General features: G+C 40.9%; 1 protein-coding gene across 1 annotated transcript; it reads left to right on the top strand.

Annotated features, from left to right (window-relative positions):
- The first annotated feature begins 5,510 nt into the window (after positions 1-5,510).
- On the top strand, positions 5,511-13,847 carry LOC106610425 (asialoglycoprotein receptor 1-like). The gene is made up of 6 exons (XM_045713603.1): positions 5,511-6,132; positions 11,576-11,677; positions 11,958-12,263; positions 12,481-12,617; positions 12,712-12,821; positions 13,543-13,847. The coding sequence occupies exons 1-6, from the start codon at positions 5,991-5,993 to the stop codon at positions 13,673-13,675; spliced, it is 930 nt and encodes a 309-aa protein (XP_045569559.1). The 5' UTR covers positions 5,511-5,990; the 3' UTR covers positions 13,676-13,847.
- Positions 13,848-14,532: the final 685 nt, after the last annotated feature.

The following is a 14,532-nucleotide window of genomic DNA, read 5'->3' as shown; positions in this document are numbered from 1 at the left end:
CTTTCGAAACGTTTTGAAACACAATACAATCATCCCCCTCGAATCTTATTGGCTCTCTTGTTGAAACAGGCCCTGAAGATTTATGTTATACAACGTTTGACATGTTTGAACGAACCTAAATGGGAAAAAAATGTTTTTTTGTCGAAATAGCTGTCCCGCGGCCGACGGAGGTTTTGGATCAGCCTTTAGACGTGCTAACAACAACAAGCTAATGGAACATAAAGGAGTAATTTTTTCGAACGAAAATACATTTGTTGTGGACCTGGGATTCCTGGAAGTGCTTTCTGATGAAGACAACCAAAGGTAAGGTATTATTGACAATAGTATACAAGACTAGATGTGATATGCGATTGTTCCAAGATGGCGCAGAGCTGTATTTACTAGGTAATTTTCTGAGTATCGCATCCCCTTTTATCGCAAAGTGTGATTACCCCGTAAAGTTATTTTTAAATCTGGTATTACAGGTGCTTTCAAGAAATATTCATCTATAAATCTTAGAATGACAATATTACATTTTAAAAATGTTTTCGAATAGTAATTGAGTAAATTGTAGCACTGTTTCCCCGGATGCATTTGAGGGAAAATAGTTAGTCAACGTTACGTGCCGATGTAAAATGCTGTTTTTACATATAAATATGAACTTTATTGAACAAAAGAATGCATGCATTGTGTAACATGATGTCCTAGGTGTGTCATCTGATGAAGTTCGTAAAAGGTTAGTGGTGCATTTAGCTGTTTTTTGGTTATTTGTGATGCATGTGGTTGGTCGGAAAATGGCTATGTGGCTACTTTTACGATATACTCCTCTAACATAATCTAATGTTTTGCTTTTCCTGTAAAGCCTTTTTGAAATCGGACAACGTGGGTCGATTCAGGAGAGGTGTATCTATAAAACGATATGAGACAGTCCTATATTTGAAAAAAATAAATAATTACATTTCGTTATGCTAATGTCGATAGGAGTTTTTTTCGCTGGATGTCCATCCCGCTTACGGGACGAGACCGCCAAGAGGCTAACAAGCCGCCATGCCGGTTTAGCCCACTAGGGCAAATTCCTTTATCATTTCTTTGTAACGATACCTACTGTTTGTTATGCATTTTTGTGAATTACTTAGATTAGTAAATAAATGATTTTAAGACAATTGATATATGGATGACTCATAGTGAAGACTGGGTTCGTGCAGATAACCAACAATTTACGACGTTTGGAATGAGACTGACGAGGTAAATAACACATCATTAACCTGTTAGGGCTAGGGGGCAGCATTTGCACGTCTGGATAAAAAAAATGTACCCGATTTAATCTGGTTACTAATCCTACCCAGTAACTAGAATATGCATATACTTATTATATATGGATAGAAAACACTCCAAAATTTCTAAAACTGTTTGAATGGTGTCTGTGAGTATAACAGAACTCATTTGGCAGGCCAAAACCTGAGAAGATTCTGTACAGGAAGTACCCTGTCTGACCATTTCTTGGCCTTGTTGATTATCTCTATCTATTACAGGGGATCTCTGCTCTTACGTGACACTTTCTACGGCTCACATGGGCTCTCAGAAGGCGGCAAAATGCTGAATCGTGGCTTTGCAGGCTCTGGCTGAAACAAAGTAGCGCGTTTGAGTAGTGGCTGGTTACAGTACTGTGAGACTCAGGCTCGTGCCCGCGTCGACCGAAAGCTTTGTTTTCTTTCCTCTGTTTAGCTAAACGGAGATTCCCGGTCGGAATATTATCGCTTTTTTTACGAGAAAAATCGCATAAAAATTGATTTTAAACAGCGGTTGACATGCTTCGAAGTACGGTAATGGAATATTTAGAAATCTTTTGTCACGAATTGCGCCATGCTCGTAACCCTGATTTACCATTTCGGATAGTGTCTTGGAACGCACGAACAAAATGCCGCAATTTGGATATAACGATGGATTATTTTGGACCAAACCAACATTTGTTATTGAAGTAGCAGTCCTGGGAGTGCATTCTGACGAAGACAACAAAGGTAATGAAACTTTTGTAATAGTAAATCTGAGTTTGATCAGGGCTAAACTTGGTCGGTGTCTAAATAGCTAGCCGTGATGGCTGGGCTATGTACTGAGAATATTGCAAAATGTGCTTTCACCGAAAAGCTATTTTAAAATCTGACATATCGAGTGCATAGAGGAGTTCTGTATCTATAATTCTTAAAATAATTGTTATGTTTTTTGTGAACGTTTATCGTGAGTAATTTAGTAAATTCACCGGATGTTTGCGGGGGTATGCTAGTTCTGAACGTCACATGCTAATGTAAAAAGCTGGTTTTTGATATAAATATGAACTTGATTGAACAAAACATGCATGCATTGTATAACATAATGTCCTAGGGTTGTCATCTGATGAAGATCATCAAAGGTTAGTGCTGCATTTAGCTGTGGTTTTGTTTTTTGTGACATTATATGCTAGCTTGAAAAATGGGTGTCTGATTATTTCTGGCTGGGAACTCTGCTGACATAATCTAATGTTTTGCTTTCGTTGTAAAGCCTTTTTGAAATCGGACAGTGTGGTTAGATTAACGAGAGTCTTGTCTTTAAAATGCTGTAAAATAGTCATATGTTTGAAAAATTGAAGTTTTTGGATTTTAGAGGAATTTGTAATTCGCGCCACGCCCATCATTGGATATTGAAGCAGGTGTTCCGGTAGCGGAACGTATTTGAAAATCGCGCCACTGGATTACACTGGCTGTTACGTAGGTGGGACGATTACGTCCCGCCTAGCCCATAGAGGTTAAAGTGGCTAGTGATACATTTAATTACATCAATTTTACCATTATTAAAGTGGGTCGAGTATAGTCAGTATGTTGGCAGTATGTTGGCAGCAGCGTGACACCCTCCCAGACATGCAAAACTCCCTCCTGAAGGACCTGCACCGATAGAACCCACTCCAAGAGGACCTACACCCAGACCAGAGCATCACCAGCCACACCCCAACAAGCTAAGACCACCCCAAGCAAACCCCGGCCACACTCTATATAGCCCCCCCATATTAGACCTGTGCCCTTCCTGTCCACCCCATGCCCCCTGCCTCTGCGGCAAGGACCTCAACAGGCCTTTGGCCTAAAGAGCAGGAACCCAGACTTCATTAAATTAATTGGAAATAAGGACATTGTCATCCCACAAGAAACATGGTAGAAAGGAGACAAACCCACTGGTTGCCCTCTAGGTTACAGAGAGCTGGTAGTCCCATCCACCAAACTACCAGGTGTGAAACAAGGAAGAGACTCAGGGGGTATGCTAATTTGGTATAGATTAGACCTAACCCAATCTATTATTAGTCAAAACAGGAACATTTTACATCTGGCTATAAATTCAAAAGGAAATGATCTCAACAGAGAAAAAAGTCCTCATGTGTGACACCTTTATCCCCCCCTCAGACACACCCCTTATTACTGGTGAAGGAAGGTAGGAATTACACACAGGACTCCCCAGACACACCCCTTATTACTGGTGAAGGAAGGTAGGAATTACACACAGGACTCCTCAGACACACCCCTTATTACTGGTGAAGGAAGGTAGGAATTACACACAGGACTCCCCAGACACACCCCTTATTACTGGTGAAGGAAGGTAGGAATTACACACAGGACTCCTCAGACACTCCCCTTATTACTGGTGAAGGAAGGTAGGAATTATACACAGGACTCCTCAGACACACCCCTTATTACTGGTGAAGGAAGGGAGGAATTACACACAGGACTCCTCAGACACACCCCTTATTACTGGTGAAGGAAGGTAGGAATTACACACAGGACTCCCCAGACACACCCCTTATTACTGGTGAAGGAAGGGAGGAATTACACACAGGACTCCTCAGACACACCCCTTATTACTGGTGAATGAAGGGAGGAATTACACACAGGACTCCTCAGACACACCCCTTATTACTGGTGAAGGAAGGTAGGATATTACACACAGGACTCCTCAGACACAGCCCTTGAGAAGTGAAGTGCTCTAATCCGAGCCAGGTCTTATGCAAATGATCAACATGCAAGTTACAGTAAGTCGTTTGCCTTTTTTCCAGTAAGAAGCACGTGACACGCTGACTCTCACACAGAGCTGTTGTTACACCCATTCACACTTCTGTTCTTATTGACACCATGCAGAGCTGTTGTTACACCCATTCACACTTCTGTGCTTAGTTACACCATACTGTCCTCTGATAAACAGAGAGTTGGTAGAGTAGTGTGCAGCGCAGTTACTGTCTGTCCACTTGTTTTGATGTAGATAGAGAATGAGGAAGAGGGAAGGAGAAGAAGTGAGAGTAAATGTAGTCTCTCTCTGAAAAATAAATGGTTTAAATTACTAACAGTATAAAACAATAGACTTCTCTGCTGTTTAGGCCCTGCAGCTATAACGTTGTAGCAGTATGAAGAGTTAGACTAGACTTCTCTGCTGTTTATGCCCTGCAGCTATCACGTTGTAGCAGTATGAAGAGTTAGACTAGACTTCTCTGCTGTTTATGTCCTGCAGCTATCATGTTGTAGCAGTATGAAGAGTTAGACCTAACTTCTCTGCTGTTTATGTCCTGCAGCTATCATGTTGTAGCAGTTTGAAGAGTTAGACCTAACTTCTCTGCTGTTTATGTCCTGCACCTATCACGTTGTAGCGGTATGAAACTTTAGGCTAAACTTCTCTGCTGTGTGGGGAGACAGACAGAGTGGGGGGAAGAGAGAGGGAGATACAGAAAGAGACACAGCTAGGCAGATATGGAAGGAGAGAGATGGAGAGAGACAGATAAAATATTTGTGACCTTAGTCTTTTAGACACCCCTCCCTCCCCGGAAGAGGAGAGGTGTGAGTAAACATCTCTGAATAACTATTCTCTCTGGTGTCCATGTCACAACAGGATACAATAAATGTAGACCACAGGCCCTCTCTGAGAAAGACAGAGACATCTCTGAATAACTATTCTCTCTGGTGTCCATGTCACACAGGATACAGTAAATGAAGACCTCAGGCCCTCTCTGAGAAAGATAGAGACATCTCTGAATAACTATTCTCTCTGGTGTCCATGTCACACAGGAGATCGTATAGAATGATAAAACTCTACATGGTCATTGATGGACGACCACAGAGGGCCAGACTCAGTCCTGGGAACCCCAAGAGGTGCATGTTTTAGTTCTTGCCACAACACTACAAAGATAATAATTAACTCTTCATCATCAAGCTGTGATTAGTAGAATCCACTGTGTAGTGATACGTAACCTCTCAGAACTACAGTTATGCTCTGTGATGTGTGAATTCACAGGGTCCCATTTTACTCCATGTAAATATATTGTCACTTCAATGCTTTAATCACATGTTAAAATGTATTTACACTGTGGTAAACTAAACTAATATAAACTAAATATACAAACTAATCTACACTGTGGGAAACAAACATGGTTCTCAGAAAACAAGTCTGGAGTCACATGGTGGTGGTTAGTGTCATACTATTGGTTAGACAGTTTCCCCTTTAATGAGGTTGACAGTTAAAACTGTCTCTTACATTAGACTGAGTCACACAGAGGCTCCAGCTGTGCAGAGAACAGACACAAACCTACAACTGAGTTAACAGCAGACTTTACAACAGTAGAAGTTACAACAGTAGAAGTTACAACAGTAGATGTTACAACAGTAGAAGTTACAGCAGTAGAAGTTACAGCAGTAGAAGTTACAGCAGTAGAAGTTACAGCAGTAGAAGTTACAGCAGTAGAAGTTACAACAGTAGAAGGTACAACAGTAGAAGGTACAACAGTAGAAGTTACAACAGTAGATGTTACAGCAGTAGAAGTTACAACAGTAGAAGTTACAGCAGTAGAAGTTACAGCAGTAGAAGTTACAACAGTAGAAGGTACAGTAGTAGAAGTTACAGCAGTATAAGTTACAACTGAGATAACAGCAGAGTTTACAACAGGAGAAGTTACAGCAGTAGAAGTTACAGTAGTAGAAGTTACTTCATTTGAGCACAGTTGTGTAAAGATGTCAGAGGAAATCTATGAAAACAGAGATGGATTTAAAGGGAAAAAACCAGATGAGACCATGAATATTGATGATCATATACCCATCAACAAAAGACCCATCATGCCCTGCAAGAAGGATGGAGTTGGTGATCAACATTCAGGTAACAGTTTATCCTGGTATAGTGCTCAACACACACACACACACACACACACACACACACACACACACACACACACACACACACACACACACACACACACACACACACACACACACACACACACACACAGCCGTGAGTCTTTGGGTGAGTCTCTAAGAGCTTTGTACACCTGGACTGTACAATATTTGCCAATTCTTCTTTCAAAATTCTTGAATCTCTTTCAAATTGATTGTTGATCATTGCTAGACAACCATTTTCAAGTCTTACAATCAGACTTAGGACAGCTGTTACTTGGCCAATCAGAAACATTCATTGTCTACTTGGTAAGAAACTCCAATGTGTATTTGGCCTTTAGTTTTAGGTTATTTTCCTGCTGAAAGGTGAATTCACCTCTCAGTGTTTGGTGGAAAGCAAACTGAAGCAGGTTTTCCTCTAGGATTTTGCCTGTTCTTAGCTCCATTCTGGTAATTTGTTATCCTGAAAAACTCTCCAGTCCTTAACGATTAGTGGCACCCCATAAAAATCACCATTGGCCTCATTGTGAAATCCCTGAGTTGTTTCATTCCTTTCTGGTAAATGAGTTAGAAAGGACCCCTGTATCTTTGTAGTGACTGGGTGTTTATGTTTAGTTTTTACCAATAGGTGCCCTTCTTTGCGAGGCGTTGGAAAACCACCCCTGCTCTTTGCTTGTTTAAATATGTGTTTGAAATTCACTGCTTGACTGATGGATGTTACAGATAATTCTATGTGTGGGGTACAGAGATGAGGTAGTCATTTTAAATATAATGTTAATGCTTAGCCTAACCCTAACCCTAACCCTAACCCCAACCCTAACACCAACCCTACAATGGTTGCGTGGAAATTGAATTAACATAATACAAAAATCGCCATCAACATCCTTCAGTTTTAGAAAGAGATATCTGCTTGTTGCATGGGCCACATCTCAATCCACTGCATCCGCCCTTCCGCATCTGTGGTGGAAGGTGGCAGAGCTAGAGGGGTGTTTGTCAGACCATGAGACATGCTGAAAATCGGATCTTCTCACAAAATCGTATGTAGCATCTGAACGGTTTGGCCTACAAACTATTATAACCACTCTATTGAAAGATGAGACTCTCACAAACGTGATGGGGTTCTCCATTTAGGACGTCTACAAGCCTCACAAGACTCTGAAGGTCCCCAGTACCAGTTTAAAACATTTATGGACGTATATATGGAGATAGTTTAGTGCCTAAAATAAGGGGATAAATACATGTAAAAAATATTAATAAAATGTTTCCTGATCTTCTCTATTACATTTCTTAGACACTTCAGAACTTCCATTTGATATTTTGGGGGAATTTCTGTTGTTCCATGTAGTGAATCTGTTATTCAATGTGTTTCTATTGGCTAATAGCGGAAATGACTATCTGTTGTTCCATGTAGTGAAAATATTATTCAATGCATTTCTATTGGCTAATAGCAAAAATGCCAAATTCAATGTTCCATCCATAGGGGTGGGGTTTCCACGTCACCACGTTCAATACCCAAACACGAACACAAAGCACAACTAGAATACAAATGGGGAATTCATTAGGGAGATTTGAACACTGTGGGAAAAGGGGGAATTCCGCAATCAGTTCACAATCCACAATCCGTTCTCGTTGTCCGTTCTGTTCTCCTGGTGTAATCCTAAAACTCAGGTCCTCAGCCAAACCGGTTCGGTACACAGTGGAGGTAATCAGACAGTCCAGGTCACAACGGGTAATCACACAGATAATTCTCTCTTTGCTCACACTCTCCATAACACACGTTTCCCTCACAGTCCTTCCTCCGTTTGTGCAGCCCACTTCCTCTTTTATCCACAAACACTCCCTGGCTTAACCTGTTTGGGCTAGGGGGCAGTATTGAGAATTTTTGAAAAAATATGTGCCCATTTTTAACTGCCTCCTACACCAACTCAGAAGCTAGAATATGCATATTATTGTTCAGGTTTGGATAGAAAACACCCTAAAGTTTCTAAAACTGTTTGAATGGTGTCTGTGAGTATAACAGAACTCCTATGGCAGGCAAAAACCTGACAAGGTTTCATGCAGGAAGTGGCCTGTCTGACAAGGAGTCGTGCGTCTTGCATCTGTTTATTGAAAAGTAAGGATCTTAGCTGTAACGTGACAATTCCCAGGGCTCCAATAGGCTCTCAGGACGCGGGAAAATCATGAAGGTTGACGAGGCAGCCTCAGGCTGAAACAGATTATCATCTTATTCAAGTGTCCCATTAGGTGACAATGGAGTGAGGCGCGTGCGCGATTAGCCCCCGTGGAGTATTTTAATTCGGCTGTTTAGTTTATTGCAGATTCCCGGTCGGAATATTATCGCTTTTCTACGAGATAAATGGCATAAAAATTGGTTTTAAACAGCCGGTTGACATGCTTCTAAGTACGGTAATGGAATATTTAGACATTTTTTGTCACGCCATGCGCTATGCTCGTGACCGTGGATTACCATTCTGATAGTGTCTAGAACTCACGAACAAAACGTCGCTGTTTGGATATAATGATGGATTATTTGGGACCAAACCTACATTTGTTATTGAAGAAGAAGTCCTGGGACTGCATTCTGACGAAGAACAAGAAAGGTAAGAACATTTTTCTTATAGGAAATGTGATTTTGGTGAAGGCTGAACTGCGTGGGTGTCTAAATAACTAGCCCTGTGATGCCGGGCTATGTACTTAGAATATTGCAAAATGTGCTTCATTGAAAAATGGGTGTCTGATTATTTCTGGCTTGGTACTCTGCTGACATAATCTAATGTTTTGCTTTCGTTGTAAAGCCTTTTTGAAATCGGACAGTGTGGTTAGATTAACCTGTTAGGGCTAGGGGGCAGCATTGACACGGCTGGATAAAAAACATACCCGATTTAATCTGGTTACCACTCCTACTCAGTAACTAGAATATGCATATACTTATTACATATGGATAGAAAACACCCTAAATTTTCAAAAACTGTTTGAATGGTGTCTGTGAGTATAACAGAACTCAAATGGCAGGTCAAAACCTGAGAGATTCCTTTACAGGAAGTGGCCTGTCTGACCATTTGTTGAACTTCTTTTCCATCTCTATCATTTACTAAGGATCTCTGCTCTAACGTGACACTTCCCACGTCTTCCATAGGCTCTCAGAGCCCGGGAAAAAACAGAATGTCGTCATTCCAGCCCCAGGCTGAAACACATTATCGCCTTTCTCAAGTGGCCCATCAAGAGACACTAGCTTATGCGCGTGACCCCGACCGCCCCCGCCTTTGGGATTTTTTTCCTCTGTTTGCGGAAAAGGAGATTCCCTGTCGGAATATTATCGCTTTCTCACGAGAAAAATGACGTAAAAATTGATTTTAAACAGCGGTTGACATGCTTCGACGTACGGTAATGGAATACTTTGAATTTTATTGTCAGGAATTGCGCCAAGCGCGTGACACTTCTTTACTATTTCGGATAGTGTCTGGAACGCACGAACAAAACGCCGCTTATTCGGATATAACGATGGATTATTTTGGACCAAACCAACATTTGTTATTGAAGTAGCTGTCCTGGGTGTGTATTCTGACGAAGACAACAAAAGGTAATGACATTTTTATAATAGTAAATATGATTATGGTGAGTGCTAAACTTGCCGGGTGTCTAAATAAGCGAGCCCGTGATGCCTGGGCTATGTACTTAGAATATTGCAAAATGTGCTTTCACCAAAAGCTATTTTAAAATCGGACATATCGAGTGCATAGAGGAGGTCTGTATCTATAATTCTTAAAATAATTGTTATGCTTTTTGTGAACGTTTATCGTGAGTAATTTAGTAAAATGTTAGCGAATTCCCGGAAGTTTGCGGGGGTATGCTAGTTCTGAACGTCACATGCTAATGTAAAAAGCTGGTTTTTGATATAAATATGAACTTGATTGAACAAAACATGCATGTATTGTATAACATAATGTCCTAGGGTTGTCATCTGATGAAGATCATCAAAGGTGAGTGCTGCATTTAGCTGTCTTCTGGGTTTTGGTGACATTATATGCTGGCTTGAAAAATGGGTGTCTGATTATTTCTGGCTTGGTACTCTGCTGACATAATCTAATGTTTTGCTTTCGTTGTAAAGCCTTTTTGAAATCGAACAGTGTGGTTAGATTAACGAGAGTCTTATCTTTAAATGGCTGTAAAATAGTCATATGTTTGAGAAATTGAAGTAATAGGATTTTTAAGGTTTTGAAAATCGCGCCACAGGATAGCCGTGGCTGTTACGTAGGTGGGACGAATTCGTCCCGCCTAGCCTAGAGAGGTTAACGAGAGTCTTGTCTTTAAATAGCTGTAAAATAGTCATATGTTTGAGAAATTGAAGTAATAGGATTTTTAAGGTTTTGAAAATCGCGCCACAGGCTGCAAGTGGCTGTTACGTAGGTGGGACGAATTCGTCCCGCCTAGCCCAGAGAGGTTAACAATCCATAGGCTTGCCTCGTTGGGGCAGGAAGTCCATATAGGTCTCGGGGGTAGAGCCAGCGGGCTGCAAGATATCTCCCTTCAATCACCCTTCCCTGCTGTCTGCCACAACACGCAATTTTGACTTCTTATTCCTCTTTGTAATTCACTGTGTATTTATTCCTTGTATCACTATTTGAAATGTTGTATCTTTAACTCTGCATTGTTGGAAAAGGATCCGTAAGTCAGCATTTCACTATTAGCATATCACGTTTCAGGGAAGATCCAGATGCAAACAATGTCGAAGTAACAAAAGTTTATTACTAGAACAGGGGGCAGGCAAAACGACAGGTCAAGGACAGGCAGAGGTCAGTAATCCAGATCAGGGTCCAAAAGGTACAGAACGGCAGGCAGTCTCGGGGTCAGGGCAGGCAGAGGTCAATAATCCAGGGTGGTGTGACAAGGTACAGAAATGACAGGCAGGCTCAGGGTCAGGGCAGGCAGAATGGTAAAAACCGGGAAATCTAGAAAAGAGGAACTAGAAACAGACAGGAGGAGCAAGTGTAAAAACGCTGGTAGGGTTTACGAATGAAACGAACTGGCAAAGACAAACAGAGAACGCAGGTATAAATACACTGGGGATAATGAGGAAGATAGGCGACTCCTGGAGGGGGTTGAGACAAGCACAAAGACAGGTGAAACAGATTCCGGTGTGACAAGCATATGTTTACGAAGCATATGACAAATAAAATGTGGATTAAAATATGTTCCACTACTCATTTTGGGTGCCTGAACTCTGCAATATGTTAAAGCCAATATTCTGTAAGAGGTTTTGGAACTCAAGCAGAATAAAATGTGAGGTGCTGGAACTCAGTTCTGGTGTTCTGTCCCTTGTCAAGCTTGTGTTATTCCCTCAGTGATTCAAACAGCAAATGGACACAAAAGCAGACGGCAATACAACGCTGATAAAGAGCAAGTTCTTATGGTAATAATTTGTGCTTCAGTGTTTTGTCAGTGGTGGAAGAGATACTCTGGAGCTGCTGCAGTGTGTCTGGGGCTGCTGTGTGTTCTCCTACTGGCTGGGATCATAGGCCTCTTACTCTACCGTGAGTTGATATGTTCTCACTCAAACATTCTTCATCATCAGTGGTGTAACAACCAGGGTTCAATTACATTTACATTCCAGTCAATTCAATTCAGAGAGTACACCAAATTCCAATTCCACATTTTCATGATTTGAAAAGCATTGAAGATATTTGGAATTCAATTAGAATTCCAGTGTACTTCCTGAATTGACTGGAATTGAAATGCAACTGACCCCAACCTTGGTAATGTCTGATTAACTTTTCCACTGTTACCTTGTTCATTGATCGTATTATTTCACAGAGAGAAACCAATTGACCAGCTCCAACACCATGACCAAAGAGAGATACCAGTTACAGATCAACGGAAACAACCTGACTGAAGAGAGAGACCAGCTACAGACTAGCAACAACACGCTGACCAAAGAGAGAGACCAGCAACAGACCATCGACAACACTCTGATCAAAGAGAGAGACCAGCTACAGACCAGATACAACACCCTGACCGAAGAGAGAGACCAGCTACAGACCAGATACAACACCCTGACCGAAGAGAGAGACCAGCTACAGAAAGAGACAGAACGTCTGAAACAATCTTTAGTTGAGAAAGGTGAGTCAAATAGTCTCATGACTGTTCTGTTTGACAGTCTCTGTATCAGTTCACATGTCACTAACAGACAGGAATTTAACTTATATTAAATGTAAAATGTGAGAAAAAAACTATAACTTCCAAACCGTCCATTAGCTAGTGTCTTCCTTGAGTTTTGATTGATACTTAATTCAATGTTGTATTAAAGTGACTAAAGCAAGAAATGTTCAACTTACAGTGTGTCCTCAAGGATGGAAGAAGCTTGGTAGCAGTTGTTACTACGTCTCTACTGATTCCAAATCCTGGGAGGAGAGCAGACAGGACTGCAGAAATAGAGGAGCACACCTGGTGGTCATCAACAGCCAAGAGAAACAGGTGTGTGTGTGTGAGGTAGAGAGAAAAAAGAGTGATAGAGAGAGAGCAGTAATGGGTATGTTTTAACGATGTTGTCTCTCTCCTACAACTACAGACATTAGTCAATTGGTTATGCGGGGTAAAGAACTATGTCTGGATTGGTCTGACTGACTCTGTTTCTGAGGGGACCTGGAAATGGGTGGACGACACACCACTGACCACAAAGTAAGACATTCATGAATTATGTTTCACTATGACATCACTGTCTGGAGTAGTAGGTTCAGAGTGGACAGTCTGATTCTATGTGTTGTTTCTCCTACAGGTATTGGAACAGTGGACAGCCTGATTCTATGTGTTGTTTCTCCTACAGGTATTGGAACAGTGGACAGCCTGATTCTATTTGTTGTTTCTCCTACAGATATTGGAACAGTGGACAGTCTGATTCTATTTGTTGTTTCTCCTACAGGTATTGGAACAGTGGACAGTCTGATTCTATGTGTTGTTTCTCCTACAGGTATTGGAACAGTGGACAGCCTGATTCTATTTGTTGTTTCTCCTACAGGTATTGGAACAGTGGACAGCCTGATTCTATGTGTTGTTTCTCCTCCAGATATTGGAACAGTGGACAGTCTGATTCTATGTGTTGTTTCTCCTTCAGGTATTGGAACAGTGGACAGCCTGATTCTATGTGTTGTTTCTCCTACAGGTATTGGAACAGTGGACAGCCTGATTCTATGTGTTGTTTCTTCTACAGGTATTGGAACAGTGGACAGCCTGATTCTATGTGTTGTTTCTTCTACAGGTATTGGAACAGTGGACAGTCTGATTCTATGTGTTGTTTCTCCTACAGGTATTGGAAGAGTGGACAGCCTGATTCTATGTGTTGTTTCTCCTACAGGTATTGGAACAGTGGACAGCCTGATTCTATGTGTTGTATCTTCTACAGGTATTGGAACAGTGGAGATCCTAATGGTGGAAGAGCTGAGAACTGTGTGTATTTCTACTCCTGGACATCAGACAAAGGAGAATGGTGGGACTATGACTGTTCCTATAAATACAGATGGATCTGTGAGAAATAGGATTCCTCCTCGGTACTCTCTCAACTGCTAAATAGGATTATGATAAGTACTTTCAATCATAAACTATTTTCTGCTCATTCTGTTTACCTTGTCAAGTACATACAATATATAACAATGCAAATGTAATAATACATTGTAATAAAATAACAAAACATATGCAATAACAATACAATGAATTGATAACAGAATAACTTTTCTCTCTGTTGTTGTGGAAATTCACCACTAAGGACTCAAATTCAAAGGAAATGAATCAATCTTAATTATCACAGTTGTAGAGGTTCACTGACTCAATATAAAGCTGATGCTAATTTGTATTATTATTACTTTTTAGTTTAGTCTTCTTGCTAAATATTTTTCTTAACTCTTCTTGACCTGCACTGTTTGTTAAGGGCTTGTAAGTCAGCATTTCACGGTAAAGTCTACACTTCTTGTATTCGGAGCATGTGACTAATACAGTTTGATTTGATTTGAGACCCTTTATACTGCGACACAAACAAGTCATATAAGCACGGTTGGTTCCTGCATGAGACTGACTGATACCACACCAGGCTTCTTACCTTGAAACTGAGATACTCCTTTGGGTTCCCAGAGCAATGTTCTGGGTGTACTGGGGAATTGCATGTACAGTGATAGTGTGGATTCCTCCCATGTACAGTCAATCAGTCACTCGCATGAATCCAACCAAGATGGTTATTAGAAAAGCAGCATTATTTTATTCATACGAGTGGATAAACACAGAGAATGTCACACTCTACTGTATAATAGTTGATCTAACATGGAGTCTAGAAGGACTGTTCTCTCTACTGTATAATAGTTGATCTAACATGGAGTCTAGAAGGACTGTTCTCTCTACTGTA

This window comes from Salmo salar, unplaced genomic scaffold, assembly GCF_905237065.1.
Source record: "Salmo salar unplaced genomic scaffold, Ssal_v3.1, whole genome shotgun sequence".
NCBI lineage: Eukaryota > Metazoa > Chordata > Actinopteri > Salmoniformes > Salmonidae > Salmo > Salmo salar.
The sequence above is the reverse complement of the archived record's forward strand: the minus strand, read 5'-3'. Positions and strand labels throughout refer to the sequence as shown.

Excerpts from the sequence above, each read along its gene's own strand:
- LOC106610425 (XM_045713603.1), top strand. The coding sequence starts at position 5,991 with ATGTCAGAGGAAATCTATGAAAACAGAGATGGATTTAAAGGGAAAAAA. Across the intron at positions 11,678-11,957 it reads CATAGGCCTCTTACTCTACC|AGAGAAACCAATTGACCAGC; the intron begins GTGAGTTGATAT and ends ATTATTTCACAG. Across the intron at positions 12,822-13,542 it reads GACACACCACTGACCACAAA|GTATTGGAACAGTGGAGATC; the intron begins GTAAGACATTCA and ends TATCTTCTACAG.